The sequence below is a fragment of the Balaenoptera ricei genome, chromosome 12 (assembly GCF_028023285.1).
Source record: "Balaenoptera ricei isolate mBalRic1 chromosome 12, mBalRic1.hap2, whole genome shotgun sequence".
NCBI classification, from domain to species: Eukaryota; Metazoa; Chordata; class Mammalia; order Artiodactyla; family Balaenopteridae; genus Balaenoptera; species Balaenoptera ricei.
In genome coordinates this window covers 20,546,540-20,569,566 of record NC_082650.1, presented here as the reverse complement: position 1 = coordinate 20,569,566, position 23,027 = coordinate 20,546,540, and the positions used below count along the sequence as shown (strand labels likewise).

The 23,027-nt window shown below is 41.4% G+C and overlaps 2 protein-coding genes across 9 annotated transcripts in view; one reads left to right on the top strand and one right to left on the bottom strand.

Annotated features, from left to right (window-relative positions):
• The window catches only part of UTRN (utrophin), a 501,645-nt gene extending 494,355 nt beyond the window's left edge, over positions 1–7,290 (top strand). For all 8 annotated transcript variants that reach the window (XM_059941058.1, XM_059941060.1, XM_059941059.1 and 5 more), the window contains 2 exons: positions 2,598–2,620; positions 5,293–7,290. In XM_059941058.1, the coding sequence (XP_059797041.1) occupies positions 2,598–2,620; positions 5,293–5,301 (32 nt within the window). In that variant the 3' untranslated portion in view covers positions 5,302–7,290. The remainder of the gene's footprint in view (positions 1–2,597; positions 2,621–5,292) is intronic.
• Positions 7,291–7,815: 525 nt separating this feature from the next.
• LOC132376237 (ferritin heavy chain-like) lies at positions 7,816–8,322 on the bottom strand. Its single transcript, XM_059941901.1, has one exon. The coding sequence runs from the start codon at positions 8,320–8,322 to the stop codon at positions 7,816–7,818; it is 507 nt and encodes a 168-aa protein (XP_059797884.1).
• Positions 8,323–23,027: the final 14,705 nt, after the last annotated feature.

Below are 23,027 nucleotides of genomic sequence, written 5' to 3'. Positions count from 1 at the left end.
CTCTTCAGGTATTCTTCAGATGCAGGGTACCTCAACTTGACTGTGAGGATTTAATCTGCTGCTCCTGAGGCTGCACAGAGAAATTTTCCTTTCTTTTCTTGTTCCCACAGCTCCTAGGGTTCAGCTTTGGTTTTGGCCCTGCCTCTGTGTGTAGACCGCCCTCAGGAGTCTGTTACCTGCCCAGACAGGAGGGGATTAAAGCAGCAGCTGATTAGGACACTCTTCCATGCTCAGGCCGGGGGGCAGGAGGGGTATGATAGTCATAATTGGAATGCGGGGCGATCCTGCAGCGGCAGAGGCCGGTGTGACGTTGCACCAGCCTGAGGCGTGCCGTGTGTTCTCCTGGGGAAGTTGTCCCTGGATCACGGGACCCTGGCAGTGGCAGCCTGCACAGCCTCCTGGGAGGGGAGGTGTGGATAGTGACCTGTGCTTGCACACAGGATTCTTGGTGGCAGCGGCACCAGCATTAGCCGTTCATGCCCTTCTCTGGGTTCTGAGCTGATAGCTGCAGCTCGCGCCCATCTCTGGAGCTCACTTAGGCAGTGCTCTGCCTTTGGTGGGCACACTGGGAAGGGATCCCCTCTCCTCGCATACCCCGAAACAAAGGTCTCTTGCCTCTCTGGCAGGTCCAGACTTTTTCCCAGACTCCCTCTTAGCTAGCTGCGGCGCACTAGCCCCCTTCAGGCTGTGTTCACGCCGCCAACCCCAGTCCCCTCCCTGGGATCCGACCGAAGCCCGAGCCTCAGCTCCCAGCCCCCGCCCACCCTGGCGGGTGATAGACAAGCCTCTCGGGCTGGTGAGTGCTGGTCGGCACCGGTCCTCCATGCAGGAATCTCTCGCTTTGCCCTCTGCACCCCTGTGGCTGCGCTCTCCCCTGTGGCTCCGAAGCTCCCGCCTCTGCCACCCGCAGTCTCCGCCCGCGAAGGGGCTTCCTAGTGTGTGGAAACCTTTCCTCCTTCACAGCTCCCTCCCACTGGTGCAGGTCCCATCCCTATTCTTTTGTGTCTGTTATTTCTTTTTTCTTTTGCCCTACCCAAGTACGTGGGAAGTTTCTTGCCTTTTGGGAAGTCTGAGGTCTTCTGCCAGTGTTCACTAGGTGTTCTCTAGGAGTTGTTCCACATGTAGATGTATTTTTGATGTATTTGTGTGGAGGAAGGTGATCTCTGCGTCTTACTCCTCCGCCATCTTGAAGGTCTCCTTCTGCCTATATTTATTCAGCTTTACTGACGTTCATCAAAATCTCAAGACCTACTACAATGCAATGTTTTCCTGATTTCTTTAAAAAATATACTTGTATGATTTGTTCAGTATGATTTACAAGACTATAGGGTTAAAATGTTGATTTGGAGCAAAATGGATTTGATTTCTGTTTGGATTTGGGTATTTGTTACTTAGAAGAGAAGCATAACTCTGCCTATGGCGTACTTCATGCTAATGCAACTAAGCTTTCCCTCAGGATGGTGTCGTTCCCATACAGGTGTAGCTCCCATATGTGTAAGGAGATCCACTCTTTTTCTCCTGATATAATTTACATGCCTGGTAGGACTAGGCTTTTTTAACCTGATCATTCCCCCCAGTACTGCTGGGGCTCACACTTTCCCTCCAGGCATCATAAGGAAGTTGCCCTTCTTGCTCCCTTTCTTTCTCACAAAGCACCCACTATGTGGTCACAGATGTCTTTTTTTTCCCTCAGCAAAGAAAAATGAGAGATGAAAGGAGTGACATGCTGTTTGATTAGGGACAATTCTTATTTGACCCAGAAAAGATGTTACCATCACTGGGGGGTGGAGCTCCCTCTGTCCCCCAGGGTTGAGTACCAGTCCAATAATTTTGAGATGGCACAGTAAAAGGGAGAGATGAAAAAGCAGAGGCCTTAAAGAAGAGACTTGCTAGTGCCTGCCCTCCCAGGTCCCACCAGATCAGCTACACTGTCCCATGGTCTCTGTAACCAAGAAGGAATTGAGCTGCTCAGATGCAAAGGCAAATTAGACACCATATTCTAAGTTCTCTGATGCTCTTAACTGAGCCCATGGAAGGCACAATTAGCCCAAGTTCCTAGAAGACTTCTGAGTGCTGAGGACTAGGCCAGACCTTTCCTTGACGCAAACACATCGCCACCATCTTCCTAGATTTTGGGGTAAGGGGGGCAGAAACTAAAGATTCGGGCTCCTTCATTTCCCCAATGACCTCTTGTTCAGAATCTGTACTATTCAGTAGAATGTACAGAATTTGCTCTGTTCTAATACATAAACTAAATATATGGCTTGATTTCAACAGGAAATTTTGAGATTTTTTTGCAAAACTAATTAGTCACTGAATGCTTTAGTGTGTACTTATTTGAGAGAGCTGGCATATCTTTTGCATATTTTGGTGGAATTTTTGTATCTTACAGCACATGAGATATGAGAAGCTAACTAGGGAAACTAGCCCTGTTAAAGCATCTAGGCAAAAAAAAAAAAAAAAATCCCCAAACCTGTTCTTCTTTTCTTATTAACATCCACTTAACAGCTGGGAATGGTACAGTCCACACTTTTGCATGCCTAAAAGGGGGAACCACAGTACCACCTTCAATTGATTACTTTTGTTTTCTCTTTCAGCAAATCTCCCCAGCAGGCCACAGGTAAGAGTTAATGGGTTGATTGGTTTGGATGTTATAGATTATAACCTAGAGTAAGTGATTAGCTACCATCGATTTTAGTGCTACTTTATTCCCCATGTAAATAAGTAAACTTGCTTGACATGTTAGTTGATTAAATACAACAGTTTGTCAGTCCAGGGAGGGGGACCCCTCCCAAGCCAGTCCTTCCAAATGCCCGAAATGCCAAGTGCTTGACCTTTTGTGTTCAAACAGCTTTTTAAAGGCCTCATATGTACTATATAAAGTTACCCTGGATAGATTTGACTGACATTGTTCTCCCAGGTATCTACTTAAGGTAGCTATCACAGAACATGGACTTAAAAGCAATGACTGGAGCACTACCCAAAGGTGGTTTTGTTACTCTGAGGGGAAAAGGTTTTGATTTTTCATTTAAAATTCTGCTGAGAACTGTTGGCAGCTATAGCCGTGTGCCTTTCAGTATTTTCTTTATCAGGTGCTCTTAGAAACAATGTGTCCCAAGACCACAGTAAATATTTGGAGAACACTTTCTCTCATGAACTTGTTTATGAATCTTTTTGAAACAGTGAACCCTCTGATTGGGTTACTGCCTTAATGGCAAGAGGGGCTGAGATCTTAAGGAGAAGCACAGATGGTTCATCTTCAGTAACTGGAGGGACAACAAAGGAATATGAAGTAGATTACTGGATGTGGTGTGAGAGCTCGTGAGAAGGAAGAACCTCATCCCAGAGAGTAAAAGCCTTCTGACTGCTTCTGATGTCTTAGTGAGTCAGAAGCAGGGGCTTCAGCAGAGAGTGAGGATGGGGAGGAGGCATCGGAGGTGTGAGGAGAGACTGGAGGATGGGTAGTAGCTGCTTGGAGCTCAGGAGAGCACATGGATAGAGAAGTAGAGTGACTACCAGGCGGCATTAAAGGCCACCACTTTCTTGCTCATGAATTTAACCTGAGGCCTGTCTGCAGGGCTATGTGTGGCCCTTCAGCAACATTCACGTTCATGAGCACAGTACCAGAGTAGGCCAAGTATTGCATTTAACCAAAGTTGAAGTTATGGTTTGGCCAAGAGAGTACAGCAGTTCAAGGGAAGAGGCAAAGGGTTGATGATAGTGATTGAACAAGCACCTGAGTTTGGTAGGAAGAGAAGTGAGGGTGTGTTAGGTATGGGAGACCAAGTATCAGTGGGTTGTAGCACCAAAGGATGGGTGAAGTTGGGGTCCTAGTGGAAGTCAGCTGGGAAGGTACAGGTGGGTTGTCAGAAAGTGGGATGATTGAAACTGAAATGTTGGAGGGGATGCAGGTATTGGTGATGGTCCAGATTTGCAACTTCGAATGAGTGGCTGAGAAGGGTGAGGACGGATTCCCAGAGAAGAGGAGCTCAAGGAACTAAGAGGCCAGAATTTTGGAAGAATCATCTATGTGAGCACTGAAATCATGAACATTTAAAAATAGTGAGTGAGGGCTTCCCTGGTGGCGCAGCGGTTGAGAATCTGCCTGCCAATGCAGGGGACACGGGTTCGAGCCCTGGTCTGGGAAGATTCCACATGCCGCGGAGCAACTAGGCCCATGTGCCACAACTACTGAGCCTGCACTTCTGGAGCCTGTGCTCCGCAACAAGAGAGGCCGCGACAGTGAGAGGCCCGCGCACCACGATGAAGAGTGGCCCCCGCTTGCCACAACTAGAGAAAACCCTCGCACAGAAACGAAGACCCAACACAGCCAAAAATAAAAAAATATAAATAAAATAAAATAAAATAAAATAAATAGTGAGTGACAGTGAGCCATTTTTTCTTCAAGAGGTAAGGGGACGTGAACCAAGGAGCCAGAAGATGACTGCATAGTGGGTGGTATAGTCTGATGACAAGAGAGTCAAAGCTGAGTACTTTTAGGGAGGAGAGGGAGAAAGTGCTGTGAAAAACACAGTATGGACCTATCCAATATCTGAGGAGTGTGAGGGATGAAAAACAGTCCTGTGTTGAAGCTGTGTCTTCAGGGGAGATCCAGATATCCATTAGAGCATGCAAGTGAAAGATGCATTCAGAGAAGAATTTGAGGACATGGGTTTTAATGATGATGGACCAAACTGTTTGACCTTCTCTTCGAAAGGTTGATACCACTACCCTTAGTGTGGCCTGGATTTCTATCCTCCCTTGCCTATGTACACTGGCCCTGAGCCTTTAACTGGAACCACTGCACACCCTTGGACTGTAATTCCTGTCTTGAGTTCTTGGTGTCTGGACCCCAGCTGGGGACTGAGACCAGTTGGAATTGTCAAGGGTACCACCCTGCGGGAGACCTCCCACAGACCGTCAGAGAGAGACAGGGTGCTTACACCAGCCTAAATCACTGAACGTTGGTACCTTCCTGCAAAAAAAAAGACAAGTCTTCTCAATTTTAACTTGGTTTCCAGCCTGGGCAAAATAAAAGTCTTCCAGACTTCCCCTATATCAGCTGAGTGGATAAAAAGCAGACTAAGTAACTTCAGGATGAGAGCAAAGGACCTCATCCCAGGAGCAAAAGTCACATGGGAGTAAAGAGTCCCCATTGAACAAAGCAAAATAGGGCTTGTCTAGTTCTGAAAAAAAACACTTTAATTTTTTTTTTAAGAGTTGACAGATCTCTGCTACCTGTAATGTTTTCTGTAAATGCTGTTCTGACAGTGCTATTTTCCCTTCCCACAGGCAATGTGAAGTATTCATCTAGCCAACCAACATTTCTTAACTTACAGTATTGCCCTTTTCAGCAAATGCCAATTTCAACTTCCATTTCATCAGAAGCTCCATGGCTCTTTGAATCATGCTGTTGAGCGCTGACTGTGTGTTCTACTGAAGGAGTAAAATACTGACTATCCAAAGAGAAAAGGATATTTTGTTTTTATAATAATCATATATTATTGTTTTCTTCTTCCCTTTCTATGCAACTGTAAATTAATGAACAGAGTGGTATTTGGAAGTAATACACTTGTCACTGATTTGTATACTGTATACAGTATTGGGAAAGTGGGTGGGAGCTTTCTAATATGATACCTTCTTTTTAATAACCATAAAAATTGTGTAAGAATTAGAAGACAATTTTACATTTTTACATTCCTTCATATTAACCTTGTACAATAACTTCATTTGTTTCTTTGACTCTTTTACCATTATGTTTTGGTTATTTATAATTCATCAGTCACATGACCAAATAGATTTTCTTTATTTGTTTCCATGGTATGGCCAAATTAATAAGTTCATATATTTCAATCAAATATTATATGTTTATGGATTAGACTACAGCTCTGTGTATACTGTTTAACTTTATTTGACATCGTACACTTATTTCTTTAGCGATCACTTGGATAACCACAATAAAAATCCTGTGGGCCTAACTGGCATTTCTACTGGGATTTTTTTTCCTGCATTTTATTTCCCTGCTCTGTATCAGTAGGTCTTGATTTCTTTATTTATGTCATGTTCCAATCTATATGACAGGATTATAATAATCTCAAAGATCATTTTACCAAAGGTTGCCCATTTAAGCATATTTTCATTTTGACACGGAAACAAAACTTGGTCCAACTTTTCCTAGTTCCCAGGTCTTGATTTTCATCATTCAATACACAGCAGACATTTACCTAATTGTGATACCAAAACACATGGCTGTCTTTGGTTCCCTTTGAAGAAAGTTTTACAGTTGTTTATGTATACTCAAGCCCTCTATGACTCTTGAAGCCCCCAGTTATTTTCCTTCTGAAAGCAGACACAAATTTAATGAATGTCTCATTTTACCTTTTGAGTGAATGAACAGCCCTTTTATTACCCTTCATTTGATCAATACATTTGGGAACAATGTTCATCAAAAGCCCACATCACTGCTTCTATAGAAGAATGAAATTAATGCTTAGATGCTGGCACCCTGCCTTATACCTTTGAGTGCATTCAGTTGGGTATTTGGTTCAGCTTCTGAGTTAACATGTATTTGATTCAGTTTAAACATGTTATGTGATTTACCAAATGTAGAGAAACCAAAAAAAGTGAAAATAATGTGTTTTGATTCAAGCATATATGCTTTTAAAACATCAGGACATTTTAACTTTGAGTTCTCTTTAACTGGGATCTGGCCAGAAGGAGGCTTAAAGTTAGAAATTCCTACTCTTTTAGAATAGGTTGGGTGGGTTGGGGGACAAGGGTGTCTATTTGCAGCAGAGATATTTTGAGAAGAAGAAAATTGTTTTATATAAGAGGAAAGCCATGACCACCTTTCTACCTCAGATCCGTCTTCATCCATCGTGTTGGAAATAGCTTTATGCTACTGCAGTCTGAAAAATCTAAAGCTTTTATCAGATCACATCATACCCAGTAAAAGTACCTATTTAAAGAAAAAAAAATTCCCTGAACTCTGAACTACAAGTTGTAGATTTGGTGTCTTCCTTGTCCTTACTTTGAAAAGTTATGTATTTTTTTCTGCCTGTAATTGTGTGCAACATGTTCTCCATCTGCTATTAAGGAAAAGCTACATAAAACACTACATTGTAACCTTCTAAGGAATAATAAATATAAAGAAATATATTGCAGTAACAACAAGGGGAAATAAGTATGTAGTTCTTTTGAAATATGTGGTATAAAGAACTAATCATAGATTATCATCTAATCTGGTTACATCTGTATTTTTCATCCTGAATAAAAGTAATTTTAACACAAGATGACTTTGATATTCTTCAGCGGTGTTCACTGGTAGACTCTGAACTTTGAATGTACATTTATGAAAATAAAATATAAAGAGAGCCTATATCCTGATAAATCTACATGTTTTCCTGCAGTTTCTCTCATACACACTAATACATTCTCTCTCTTACTCTCACTGTCTCACTCTTTCTCTGTGTTCCTCTCTTCTCTCTAATATATATAATTCTCAATTTCCTTTACAGATAGAAGGCTTATTGATAGGGAAAAAATAATGTTGGATGTTAAACACATGTACATGAAACCTTTTGAGCTTTTGTTTTTTTTTGTTTTTCTTTTCTTGGGGGGGGTACCAAATTACATTATTTGAAGGAATGGTACTAAGGAAAGAACTTGTAGATGTTTTGGTACAACTTATAGAAAAGGTAAAGGTAACCCAAACATGCATGCACTGCCTTGGTGACCAGGGAAGTCATCCCCGTGGCTACGGGAAGCCAGCCTAAGGCTTAGCTCTCATTATCACTGTTTCCCAGGGTGTGCTCATCAAAGAGATACTCTGCCATGCCAGATTCGGGGGCCCCCATCTTGCGCAAGTTGGTTACCCAATTCTTTAATGGATTTCACCTGCTCATTCAGGTAATGAGTCTCAATGAAGTTACACAAATAGGGGTCATTTTTGTCTGTGGCCAGTTTGTGCAGTTGCAGTAGTGACGGATTCACACTTTTTTCCAAGTGTAGCACACATTCCATTGCATTCAGCCCATTCTCCCAGTCATCATGGTCTGGCTTCTTGGTCTCCTGCAGGAAGCTTCGGCCACCCCGCTGGTTCTGCAGCTTCATCAGTTTCTCAGCATGTTCCCTCTCCTCACGAGACTGGTGAAGAAAATATTTGGCAAAGTTCTTCAAAGCCACATCATCGCGGTCCAAATAGTATGACACGGACAGGTGGACGCAGGAGGCGTAGAGCCCCAGGTCGATCTGGAGGCTGATGGCGGCCTCCGAGCCCTGGTGGTAGTGCTGGCGCACCTGCGAGGGGGACGCGGTCGTCATGGTGGGCGGCGGAGGAGAGGCGGCGGCGGGGACCTTGGGGCGGTCAGGGGGCGCTGTGAGGTGGTGGCGGGCGCGGGCTGGCTCGGAGCGGCCGGCCGGAGCGGCGGGTGAGCGCTGCTTCCGTCCCAGCACTGTTGAAGCAGGAAACCGCCGCGACTCTCCGCGAGGACCCTCTGAGCTTTTGTTTTAATAACTTAGGTGCTATTGGTATTTAGTTGGTTACCCTTCCAAATCCACTTTTAGCCTCATGCTCTTAAATAATGCCCTTTTTGTATATGCACTGGATTTTACCACTCTAGTAGGAGATTTAATACATTTCGGAAGCTACCCCAGGGGAAATAGCGTTGAGAATCATGTTACTTGATTCTAAAAGTAAAAGCTATCTGTGAAACAGAAAAACCCCAAACATATAATTTGTTAAAGAAAATCGATCAGGCTTCCCTGGTGGCGCAGTGGTTAAGAATCCGCCTGCCAATGCAGGGGACTTGGGTTCGAGCCCTGGTCCGGGAAGATCCCACATGCCGCGGAGCAACTAAACCTGTGCGCCTCAACTATCGAACCTGTGCTCTAGAGCCGGCGAGCCACAACTACTGAGCTTGTGCGCCACGACTACTGAAGCCCGCAGGCCTAGAGCCCGTGCTGCACACCAAAAGAAGCCACCACCATGAGAAGCCCACGCACCGCAACAAAGAGTAGCTCCCGCTGGCCTCAACTTGAGAAGGCCCCCCATGCAGCAACGAAGACCCAATGCAGCCAAAAATAAATAAATAAAATTAAAAAAAAAAAAAAGAAAATCGATCCATTTCAATAAACATACATTTAAAACATCCTGTCTACCTCAAAGTAATATCCACATTAAGCATTCCTAAAGAACCAATTGTTGGTTTCCAGCAACCTGTTCAGTAGGCAGTTGAAAATGGAGCTGAGAACAAATGAAAAAGTTTTGTTTTTATACTAAGCCTAAGCCTTCAGCTTATTACTTCTATCATTGAGAATGTATATATATATATATATATATATATATATATATATATATATATATATATATATATATATATATTTAAAGAGTGTAGTTTGCTTTTGGATATTCCCCCACCCCTCTGGACCGCCACCATTCAACTATTTCAGTAGACCAACTTTTTCAGGGGCCTTTAAATCACTCGAGAATTTGTTGAAACCGCTAATACCACACCACCTAACACTGTTAAGTAGGCTCCCCACAGTTCACTGACATATGATATCAGCTTGTGTTTTTGTGAGGTTAATTAACAAGAGTGAGACTTAGATGGAGGCCAGGAGCCAATCACAATCCCATTACATTCACTACCTGTGGTATTAGTTATTTATTGCCACTATAATGTGACACAGCAGCCATAAAACCTCATAATCATTTATTTAGCTCATGGGATGTGAGGTTCAGCTGATCTGGGCAGGACTCTTCTGATCCCAGCTGGACTTGCTCACATGTCTGGAGTTGACAGGCTGTTGAGTGATGTGGGATGGCTAGACGCGGATGACTGTGGCAACTAGGCGGGGTTCTTTCATCCACTAGCAACCTAACTAACTGGGTATGTTTTTGTGCAATGATAGACGTGTGGGACTGCAGATGGGCTTTGCTGAGAACTGGTGCATCGTCACTTCTACTGAATTCTGTTGGTCAAAGCAAGTTATAAGGCTAGGTATGGGGAGTAGATTCCACCTCTTTTGTGAGACAAACTGCAGAGTCACAGGACGAAGGGTGTAGCTAAGGGGAGGAGCCATCAGGTTTCACCTTATAAACTTAAAGGGAGGCAAAGCAGAGGACATGGGCCAGAATACTATAATGTCCATTTCCTTGGGCATGATGTACACTGCCTCAATGGAGTGGGAAGGAAGTAGCCTTTTTAGGAGGCCTTCTTTTAAAACAAAGATCAAGATCAGCCCCTCCTCCCCAGGCTATCAATCCAATTTCAGAAGGAAACACAAGTAGGAAAACTTAGCATGTCTTTGCCCCAAATCCTAGGAGAAGCAGAAGACCTCGTGATAGAAAAGGACTGGCACTAAAATTAGAAAAAATACAAACAAAGAAGAAAGAAAGAAAAAAGCATAGGTGAGAAATGGAATAAAAGGGATATTATTATAAACTGCTCAGAAGTTTTGTTTAAATTGTTAGCTGGAAGAATACACAATACACAGGAGGTTCTTCACATTGACCATATGAGTAGATACATGTGATATCAAACCCTGGCAAGCATTTGTCTAGAAACACGCAATTTATTTGCACTTTGTGTAAACTTACCAACTTGGCACTAATCTTGCATTTTGCAGGCGTTCCAATTGGTGACATAGTTTTCATAATTTGGGAATATTTGCAGTGTATGCTTGGGTTCAGCTATTCTTTTACAGATAGCTTATTTTTTTGGTACTGTTTTGAATTTTGTACATGAGTAATTAGGAAAAGTTAATTGACAATTTGCCCACATTTTGCTCTGTTGTCAGTCCAGAAACCACAAATGTTCAATTTGTAATTAAATGAGAAGAGGTCCCAGGCTGCCATGGGATGTAATTACAATTAGTTCCTGATAATACTTTAAGAAACATTTTACAAAAGTATTAAAATACTGATTTTTAACTTTTTACTTCGAATCAATTTTTTTCTTTTAATTTAGATAAAGTAAAATAAAATGACATTATAAAACTGTTGGAAAGAACTGAGCAGTTCTAGCATAAATCTGACCCGAGTGAGCCTATCAAAATCTAGAACAGTCTTGTTCATTACACTCCATGGATCTCATGAGCCATGTTTACCTCTTAGCAAACTGAGGACAACTATTTATGCTGCTTGGGATGTCTGCGAGGGCAGTTTCAAAAGCTCAACCCTTCCCCAAATAATCCTCACGTATCCTGTTCTCTCCCCACTCCCACCCCGACCATGCAGGTTAATATTGGTAATGATGGCCAGTATAAGAGGTTGCTTAGTACAAAACAAAACGCATGCTGGATGCTATATCTCCAAAATGTCATTAATGAAATAATAAAATTTAAAAAGTAAAGAGGAATCTTGTGATTAACTGGAGGATGTTAAACACAGATCAAAATTCTTCCTTGACTTGAAACTTAGTGGCTATAACTGAATTGGAAACAAAATATCCAAGTGGCAGGCAAGGTATTGTTCAAGTTGCAGAAAACAGAGTTAGTTAGGGAACAGATCCCTACCTGCCTAATCTAATGGTTCAGCCCAATGATAAGCAAGAGGGTATGAGAATAATAATGGGAGCTGGAAGGAAGATTAGCAGGTCCTTATGAGAGCTTGTAGGGCTTCCCTGGTAGCGCAGTGGTTAAGAATCCGCCTGCCAATGCAGGAGACACAGGTTCGAGCCCTGGTCCGTGAAGATCCCACATGCTGCAGAGCAACTAAGCCCGTGCACCACAAGTACTGAGCCTGCGCTCTAGAGCCCGCAAGCCACAACTACTGAGCCCACGTGCCTCAAGTACTGAAGCCCGTCCGCCTAGAGCCCATGCTCTGCAACAAGAGAAGCCACCGCAATAAGCCCGCACACCGGAACGAGGAGTAGCTCCCGCTCACCGCAACTAGAGAAAAGCCCAAGCGCAGTAACGAAGACCCAATGCAGCCAAAAATAAATAAATAAACAAATAAATAAATTTATATATATATAAAAAGAACGTGTAGTGCGCTCTAGATCCTCACAGGATGTGTATCCAAATATAGGGATACAGCTCAAGAAAAAAATGTGAGAATTAACCACCACCTATAGAACCATATCCCAATAATTTCACTGTGATGTTTCAATGTGCTTGTTTGTGATGTTAGAATCCAAAGAAGACATCATGATGATCACTAAAAATGCAATGGATGTAGCAGGATTTCGCCACTAAAAGGATTCCCTGACTAAATAATTTTGAGAAACAGTGCATGCTCCAAGGCCCTTTGGAGATTCGAAATGCACATGAACATAATAAAAGCTTTGAGAAATCCTGAAGTAAAGAAACCTACCTAACTGTGTATCACTCTGCATTTCTAAAGCATTTAGCAACAGAACCCTTTTGTCACTTACCTGTAAACATTCTGTAATGTACACTTGAGGTGCTGAATTAGTCATAGGTTTTAATCTTGCAAATATATATAGGTGGTGAGCCCATAAAGTCTAGAAAAGTGACAAGTGAAAAGTAAAACAATTATCAGTATTAATTCAGGATTTTAAAACAGAAAGTAATCTTGTGTGACAACCAATATATTTCTATCATTAAAGAGATATGCTAAAGCATGGGTAAGAATCAAGACAGTTTGCCCTCTGTTCTCCGTTCAGGGAACATTTATATTTCTAGAGGAAAATAATTTCTATTTCTAAAATCCATGTCTTCCTAAACAAGCCATGCATAGCAGGCATTACTAAACCAGGCATGTATTACAAAAACCACAGGATCTAGGAATGGCTGGGGTATCCAAATATTGTTCCTGAGATCCCATTTTTTGTTTATTTCTTTGCTTAATTAATAATGGGAATTCCTGGTGTCTTCTAAAACTGACCCAAACATTATCCAATCATAATATGTTTTCTGGGACTTCCCTGGTGGTCCAGTGGTTAAGACTCCGTGCTTCCATTGCAGGGGGCACGGGTTCAATCCCTGGTTGGGGAACTAAGATCCCACATGTCATGTGGCCAAAAACAAAATAAGCAAACAAACAAAACAATATGATTGCCATGTTAAATGGAGCTATAAATACCGTATATTTTCTCTCTTCCAAAAGGCCCTTTCTTTTGCAATCTGGCTCTTTTGCACACAGGTAAAAACTCCGTCATATTTTCCTCCGGATCTATTCATATTTTTTTAAATAGCAAAACAATGTTCTAGATTGTCACAATCTGTTTGAATTATTTTCTAATCTATTTCTTCAGTGTTTTGAGACAACATGTACTGATTACTAAATTCATTTCCCACATACTATTGATAACAAACAAAGGAGTTGTAGATAGCAATTTTTGGAAATGAGCACTGTGAATGTGAATGGGAGTTGTCGGATATGATCTGTTGAAGAAAGAACTGAACAGCTTGATGTGCATATACATGGGTTTTTCAGGAAGTTTCTGGAACAATGAACTTATAATAAAGTAATGATGATGAAGACAGAGGAATACCAAAGCTATGTTAGTGAGGACAATAGAATTCTAAATTCATGACACTGTAGACAAAGTTGAGTGAGTGTATATGCTCTCTGCTCTCAGCTTCTTCAGCCTGAGCTGAAGGATAGACCATTAATATCTGGAAGCATGATCAAGCCACAACTTCACGTCAGTTTATTACAATCAAGTATCATGTTTCTGGGGTGGTTTTTCAACTGCCATAAGTGTCAGGTTTTCCTGTTCTTTTTTTGTTGGAGACATTTGTTGGATCATTAAATGTGACAGCAGCTACACACAGTATGCAAAACTCTGGGGATCACAGATCTGAAAACCACAACGCAGACAAATCAGAGTTTGCATTCCACTTCTCAGGAGCCACAAATACCCGAACTAAACCAAGAGAATAAATACAATCACCCATCTGAAGAGCCTGCAGAATTAGCTATGGGGTTATTAGCAAAAGTCTTCAAATTCATAATTTCTTTGTTTGCATACTGGATCTCAGTAATATTTTAGGTACCAGAGAGGTCTAGAGAGATGTAATTGCAACACCCTTTTTCTAAAATAGCCCCTGTTCCTTTTAGAGGACCACATTACATGGCAGCTCTATTTTGAACCACCTGATATTTTCCTGTTTCAGTGTTAAGATATGTCGTATCAACAATCAAAACTAAGTCTTGATTTTCTAAACTAGTTTCTAGCCTATCTATTGAAGGGCCTAGATAGTTTGCAAAGGTTAGACAGTCATAAGTGCCTCCTTCTTAAAGGTGATGTAAGAAGAGTAGCAGGATTCAAAGCATTACAATGATGCATAGAAATATGTGAGAGAGAGAAATATAGGATTTCCTAGAAGGTAAGTCTACTTTCAGAGAGGTACTTTTATTTTCAATAAGTAACAAAGAATGTGCAACATGAGGGACTGACAAGTTTAAATGAGACCCTAAAAAACAAGTTAACCCAGAGAAAACCATAATTCAAAAAGACATATGCACCCCAATGTGCATTGCAGCACTATTTACAATAGCCGAGACATGGAAGCAACCTAAGTGTCCATCAACAGAGGAATGGTTAAAGAAGATGTGGTACATATATATAATAGAATATTACTCTGCCATAAAAAGGAATATTACTCAGCCATAAAAAGGAACGAAATTGAGTCATTTGTAGAGACGTGGATGGACCTAGAGTCTGTCATACAGAGTGAAGTAAGTCAGAAAGAGAAAAACAAATATTGTATATTAACACATACATGTGGAATCTAGAAAAATGGTACAGATGAACCTATCTGCAGGGCAGGAATAGAGATGCAGATGTAGAGAAGAGACGTGTGGACACCGTGGGCGGAGGGGAGGTGGGATGAATTGGGAGATTGAGATTGACGTATATACACTACCACGTGTAAAAGAGATACCTAGTGGGAACCTGCAGTAGAGCACAGGGAGCTCAGCTCAGTGCTCTGTGGTAACCTAGATGGATGGGACTGGGGGCGGGGGGAGAGGGAGATCTAAGAGGGAAGGGATATATGTATACATATAGCTGATTCACTTTGTCATACAGCAGAAGCTAACACAGCATTGTAAATCAACAATACCCCAATAAAAAATAAAATAAAAGTTAACAGAGCCTTCACTAGTTTGGCTGCTGTGGCTCATGCCCTTAACAAGATGAGTAGACTTTTGCCACAAGGTCAAGTAAGAAACCGTAGTAAGATATTGATCTCTAATGATTCACAGAAGTTGAGTCAGAACATGCAGGGCTTGTTCAAATCTCTCATATTATATACAATTAGACTTATGATAATTAGATAGGCCCAGATTGGGAGGTTTTTGGAGTTAATTTTAATTCATGAAAGGAGTGTTTGTGCTTAGATTTTCCAAGAGGTTGATTACAGAAGATTTGATTGAGTCATACAGTGACATGGAGACTGCGAAAAAGTAGGAACTGCAGTGCTAGTCAGATCCAGGAATTCTCTTGTCTCTCAACTAATGGCCTGATAAAGTTTTGAAAAGCCAAATCTGATAAGGGAAAGAAATTTACCTCCTTGGGATAAGTCATGTTCTAGGTTTGTTATCTACATGAAACCTAGTTTGTTACTTTGACAAAATTGTAACTTCTTGAAGACCTCGTGCCCTCTCTGAGCTAAAACAGTAAGCAGATAGATGGAATCAATCTTAGAGCTCACCCCATCTTTTTTTTTTTTTTTTTAATAGATCTTTATTGGTATATAATTGCATCACAATACTCTGTTAGTTTCTTTTGTATGACAAAGTGAATCAGCCATATGCATACATATAGCCCCATATCCCCTCCCTCTTGAGCCTCCCTCCCACCCTCCCTAACCCACCCCTCTAGGTCTTTGCAAAGCACCGAGCTGATCTCCCTGTGCTATGCTGCTGCTTCCCACTAGCTATCTATTTTACATTTGGTAGTGTATATATGTCGATGCTACTCTCACTTCGCCCCAGCTTCCCTCTCCCCCTCCATGTCCTCAAGTCCATTCTCTATGTCTATGTCTTTATTCCTGCCCTGCCACTAGGTTCATCAGTACCATTTTCTTTTTTTAGATTCCATATATATGCGTTATCATATCGTATTTGTTTTTCTCTTTCTGACTTACTTCACTCTGTATGGCAGACTCTAGGTCCATCCACCTCACTACAAATAACTCAATTTTGTTTCTTTTTATGGCTGAGTAATATTGCATTGTATATATGTGCCACACCTTCTTTATGCATTCATCTGTCGATGGACATTTAGGTTGCTTCCCTGTCCTGGCTATTGTACATAGTGCTGCAATGAACATTATGGTACATGTCCCTTTTGGAATTATGGTTTTCTCAGGGTATATGCCCCATCTTAAGAACACAACAAAAGGTCATCCACATACTAGATAAGAATAGAATCACAAGGAAGTTTAGATCCTTGAGGTTGTGGTTGAAAACTTATGAAGAATAGGAGGGTACTTCAATAACACTTTTGGCCGTAGTAGTCCAGGTATACTGTTGATTTTTCCAGGAGAACGTAAACAAATATTGATTATTTTGACCTAAAGGACCACTAAAAGAAGCAGAACATGGATTTACTACCGTAGAATTTTAGCTTCAGGAGCCACCAAAAAGAAAATAATATTTGGCCTTGGTAACTACAGGGAAGCAGGGAATAGCTATCCTGGTGTCCTGGACAAGTACGTACAGTTGTCACTGGGTAATCCTGCAGGACCCCGTGGATACCAAAATCCAGGGATGCTCAAGTGTCTTACACAAAATGGTATAATGCTTGCAAATACTATATTCCTGTATACTTTGAATCATCTTTAGATTATGACAATACTTAACGCAATGTAAATGCTGTATAAATAGTTGCCAGCACGTGATAAATTCAAGTTTCAGATTTTGGAGCTTTATGGACTTTTTTTTTTTTTCCGAATATATATATATATTTTTTTAATGGGAATTATTTATTTATTTATTTATTTTTGGCTGTGTTGGGTCTTCGTTTCTGTGCGAGGACCCTCTCCAGTTGCGGCAAGCGGGGGCCACTCTTCATTGCGGTGCGCGGGCCTCTCACTATCGCGGCCTCTCTTGTTGCGGAGCACAGGCTCCAGACGCGCAGCCTCAGTAATTGTGGCTCACGGGCCTAGTTGCTCCGCGGCATGTGGGATCTTCCCAGACCAGGGCTCGAACCCGTGTTCCCTGAATTGGCAGGCGGATTCTCAACCACTGCGCCACCAGGGAAGCCCCCAGGGAAGCCCCCCGAATATTTTCGACCAGGGCTAGGCGGAACCTTGGCTAGGCGGAACCCGCGCTTGGCGGAGCCGAGCCAGGCGGAACTGACCTAGGCGGGACCCGTATCGTTTCCGGTGGATTATCAACAGGATTGATACGAGTGTTATCCGGGGTGCTGCAAGGTATGAGGAGTCCTTTCTCTATTTTGGCTGTTGTTTGTAGTCCGTCTTTAACTCTAAGAGGCTGTTGTGAAAATTTGAGTTGACGGTTAGGTGGGGCAGTCTTAACCTTGATGGGCCCAGCCCCGGTAAGCTTACTAGAATATGTTGCCCACGAGAAGTCTGGTGCCTCTGAGATTTGCAATGTGAGCTTGGTTTAGGTATACTGACATGGGTAAGTCAGTGTCCAAATAGCTGTGCCATTATGATGAATAGAAGGCCCTCAGGGACTTCAAGAAAGGAACTATTAGCATATTTAGTTTGGGAATTCAATTTGCACAGTAAGCCACTGCATATGAGTTACCAGGTGTGTGATCATTAAGGAGGAAAACATGTTGCTCGGTTAAAGATCCGAGGGTGATGGTTATGGCTGGGACACAAGGCGTGCCAGGATTGTTAGAGACACCCGCCACTGAGTATTCTAATAGTTCTGTGCTCCGTTTTAATATATTCTAAAAGTTCCCTCCAGAAGTGAGGTTGTATAACAGTGGTAGGATTTCAGGTGGATATTGCATTACCTGTATCAATAAAAATTTTGCAAGTTTTCCCTTTAATATTTAGAGAAATTTCTACTTGTAAGTTTAAAAGTAAAACAGGAAATTGGGTGCTCACTTCCCCCCTGGGGCACCTTTACTGACTTTTCACTTCATTTTGTTCCTGTAGTTTCTTGACCAACACAGGATAATTGTTTTTCCAATGCATTTTTGTTTACAATAACTACTCATGACTTCATCGGAAGATGGCCTTTTCCCATATAGAATGACTGAGGCAGAAGTATCTAGCTGTTTTTTTTTTGTTTGTTTTCTGTAAAGGAATAAATGTATCCTGAGTCTTACTCTGTTTCTGTTTCAAGTCTTTTTCAAAATATTCAGCAAGGTATTTGAGGCCTGGTAAAAGGCTAGTTCCCATCCTAGTTTTTGCTTTCGTATTAAATTCCCTCTTTGTAGCTTAAGACTATTGATAAAAAGTGAGAAGAAAGCTGGGGTCACATCTGCCTCAAGATCTACTCCTAAATTCTGCTTAAATAGTAGAGAGCCTGTCCTTGAAATAGCAAATGAACTTATCCGTGCTTTGCTACAAGACTATATCATAGAACAGTCTATTTTCACAGGAAAGTCTGTGGGGATAGCCACCAAAAGACTGTGCTCAATATTTCAAGCTTTTCCAAACCTCTCTAGATCCCTTTTTAATTAGAACTCTATTCAGTTACCCTTGTGATCTTCCCATTCTGCATTATTCTCTTAATTTTCTGCACCTGAGTTTCCATAATGTATTAATTAATTGTTGTATATCTAGAAGCCCTGGATTATTGGTTTCTAAAGTTATCCTACATTTCTCTGCAAATTTCTTTCTATCTTATATAGACTTTGGAAACTATTTGACAGTGGCTTTCAACTGATAGTGAGACCTTAGCTTAAAACCAACCACAAGAGGTTTTTCCTATTCTGAGGGCAGTTTAAAGAGTTAATTGAGCTTTGGGGGTTTCTGTCCAGCTAGGCAGGGAGGGGAGAGTGCCAGAGAGCGAGCAAGAGTAGAGAGAAGTGAAGGTGTATAGTATGGTAGAAAAGAATCATAGGATAAAGGCCAGTAGGTTCATTTTGTAATTTGAGGGAATCAAAAAGGGAGATAGTTTTATGTTTTTCACATTTTCTTTTGCTTTGGTGGAGAATTTTTTTAAGGAAACAACTTTGGATCTGAATTTCTTTTAACCACTTCCTTATGCTAATCAAAATTTGCAAAAATTGGATATTTGAAATTTTGTTCCCTTTTTGGTTCGAAGGTGACTCTCAAATGAACACTTTCGATTATATCAAAAAGTTTCCCCAGAGTGATTACTGTAATTCTAAATGATCCTTGGTGAATTATGTCATTTAGAAAGCTAAGCTCATGATTTGCAGTTGTAGTGGTAAAAATATGAGAACTAGATAACTGGCCCAGAGGGAATGCAGTTATATATATGGATGGAGATAAACCCATAGGAGTCTGGGAACGGTTAGTCAGAGAGAGTGGTTTGTGAACCTCATGACTCTAGCCCCACAGCCTAATGGCCAGGCCATCTCTGATTAATCACAGAGGAGGGAAGAGCTTGGAGAAATCTTTCCCAAACTGGACTCCCATGGGCAAAACAAATGAAGACTGAGGAATGTTCTCCTAGATTTGGTAAGGGACCAAGACAGTTTGTTCAAAGGATGAGATCTGCTAAGAAACCACTGAACTTCTCAGTTTCTTAGGGCCAGTTTGATGAAGGGAGTTATTGGGACCTCTGTTCCTCCTTTTTTCTATGAACTTTCCTCTTATAGATGTACAACCAAAATGACAAGGACAGATAGAAACAAGTAGTTGTTATAAGGCAGTTTGCACCAAGAATATATGTATATTTTTCAAATATGAGCAGACAATAAAGAATTCCTAAAATGGGTTCCTGTTTCCTAGAAGTTAATCTCAGCATTTTGGAAGCTCACCACCAGAGTTTTTTGACTGAGTAGTTTTGGGGGTGGGGCAGGGTTAGGAATGTGCATTTCTAACAAGTTTCCCTGGCAGGAGGTCAAGGGAACTCAGAGTAGCAGTGCCCTAGTCAAGGGTCTTGGGCTACTACAGTAAGGAGATCTAGAATGGATGTTGGTAGGAACTCCAAGACTGTCAAACACTGGCTCCCTGGAAAAAACAAACAAACACTAAAATAACCTATTGATAAGACAAAGCTGAGTTTATTTTTACTATGGTGAAAGAGAGCACTGCTTAATAGAGTCTTGGATGGGGATATATATGAGCGTTTGGAGTCAGGTTTAAGGTAGATCTTTTAATACAGGTGTTTGATTAGGGTTGGATAAGTATCAATATCATGATATAATAGTTTAGGATTTGTAGACCCAACAAGGAAAGGATTTTAAGGCAAGGGTTTTAAAGAGATATGAGGAGTAAACAGATGTTTGATGCTATTTATTGAAGAGTTGAACAGTTTGATATTCATTTAAATGGTGTTTGGGAAGTTCCTGGAATAAACAATGAAGTTATTTGCAACTTTTATCTTCCTGGGCAAGAGATTCCTGGAATAGCAAAACCATGTTGATAAAGACAGTGAAATGCTAAAGTTATGTTAGTGAAGATGGCCTAATAGTAAAATCACATTAACAGAAACAGTTAAGCTGTGCAGGCATAGATTATGTAGATATATTTTCATACTTCTTAGAACATTGCATATACACAAAATGTCACTACCCCAATTGCATATGCAATTGTCATATTATTGATAAAAATGGACTGCAAACTTAGCAATATCAATATTAAAATCAACCAGTGAGCATACAGTTAATCGGGTTTAAGTAAACATCTTCATTCTATCTTTATCTTACACATCATACAAACATTTATTGAAAATTACGCTGTGATTTTTATATTTTGAGTCCAAGAAAGCCTCATGTTAAGGGAAAGAAACAGAATAGGTAATTTATTTTGCCAGGAGTGAGAGGTGGGGTGAGGGGTAGGAAGGGTAGTCTTATTTTATCAAATCAAACTAAAAACACAATGCACAAATATGTTTGACTTACTTTTGGATATAAAAAATTTTAGTGAAGGAGGTGGGATATTTAAGAGAAGTCCCAATAAACTTTAATTAATGAGAGAATGGTTGTCAAATTTATGGGAAAGAAAAGAGCTATTATTGATTAAGTGGAATCTTTAGACCAATATTAGATGATCTTTCCAAGCAATGTAATCAGTAAATTCAGGCTTACTTTCAGATAGTGGTTCTCAGAGTGTTGTCCCCGGGCCATCAGCATCACTGTCCCTGGGAACCTGTTAGAACACAAATTCTTGGAACCCACTTCAGACCTAGTGACTCAGAGCTCTGGGATTGGGCCTGGAACTCTTGTTTCAACAAGCCTCTCGGGCTGGTGAGCGCTGGTGGGCAGCGATCCTCTGTGCGGGAGCCTCTCCGCTTTGCCCTCTGCAGCCCAGGTGCTGCGCTCTCCTCCGTGACTCCAAAGAGTCTGCAGCAAGAGAGATTACAGATGATAAGACGCCATGATAGTACATGAAAATCACTTAGAACCATGCCTTCTGTATTGGAAGAACTTAGTATTATCAGTATTGCTCAAAATTGTCAGTATCTCAGTAATTGCTGGATTTTCAGACTTTAAATTTTTATTTTTATTTTTTATAAATATTAGCTATATTGTCAGTGCCCTTTCCAATTAGACTTTTTCTTTTATTTATTTATTTATTTATTTTTGGCTGTGTTGGGTCTTCGTTTCTGTGCGAGGGCTTTCTCTAGTTGTGGCAAGCGGGGGCCACTCTTCATCGCGATGCGCGGGCCTCTCACTGTCGCGGCCTCTCTTGTTGCGGAGCACAGGCTCCAGACGCGCAGGCTCAGTAGCTGTGGCTCACGGGCCTAGTTGCTCCGCGGCATGTGGGATCTTCCCAGACCAGGGCTCGAACCCGTGTCCCCTGCATTGGCAGGCAGATTCTCAACCACTGTGCCACCAGGGAAGCCCCAGACAATTCCCTTTTTAGGTTTAAGATAGTCTGAGTTTCTCTCACCACAACTGAAGAGGAGATTGACTGGCAAAATGCTGAATCCAAATTTGTGTCACTCCAGAACTGAAGCTCAAAGACACGGTGCTACACCACCTTGCTGGATGTCTTAGTGTGCAAGAATCAGTCCAGTGGAAATGTTGCTTTGGAAGGTAATACACAATTAAATGAAGGTATACAAGGGATGACAATAGTGTTTTCTATAGTATAGGAAGATATAGACATCAAATAATTCAAAAATATAATTCAGAAATCTGCCTGAAGAATGAAGACTAGCTTTCAGGGGCTAATCCCCCACTCCACCCCGCCTCCCCAGGGGAAAAGTTCATCTTTTTCTTCCATTTCTTCTTTTGTTACTTGTACTTTGAGAACTCTCTTTGATCTATTTAAACTTTGTTCCTTTCTCCTGATCATTTCACTCAATTTAGGGGGTTGACTTACTGCTGCCCTTGCCTCTATGGAGAGACTGTGAAATTGGACCCTCTTTGTTTAATTTGCTCCACCTCTTTAGTTTGTCTCTGAGGGACAAAGGGTGTGGTGACTCAACAAAGAAACAGCACAGGATCTGGAGTTTCAGGTGTGGCTCTGGGATGCAGACGGTGGTGGCAAAGTTATTCACCCTAAGTTGAGACTTCAAGGAAAATGTAACTTTCATTCTCCCTGTGTTACTGATCATTTTGAGATAGCAGGAGAGATAAGCTGTGTGTATGTGTGAGGGGAGAGAATTGATTAGTCCAGTCCAGTAATTTTAGGATGATAAACACAGCGCATTTTTCTGATTAGATAAATAATTCAAGCCCATTGTAGAAAATCCAAACAGAATATGAAAGTAAAGAAGGAAGGGAAAATCTTGAAATTCTGCCAACCCTAAACATGTTGGTGACCATCCTTTTGCTGATTCAGTAATTTAAGCAGTCCCTTTGGGTTGAATGCTTGGTCTTTCAGATCTCCTCCCTTCCCTCCTCTTTCCCAGGATGGCATCTGGGTAAGAGGCTCCCTGTAACTTCCCACCAGCAGAGTGAAAGGCTCTTTATTTCTGGCTCCTCTGGTCTCTATAGCACTATTTTTTGCCCACAGTCTCTGCTGCCATTTGTAGTTTGATGTTG

Bases quoted from the DNA above. Each gene is read 5' to 3' on its own strand.
- LOC132376237 (XM_059941901.1), bottom strand. From the start codon at position 8,322: ATGACGACCGCGTCCCCCTCGCAGGTGCGCCAGCACTACCACCAGGGC.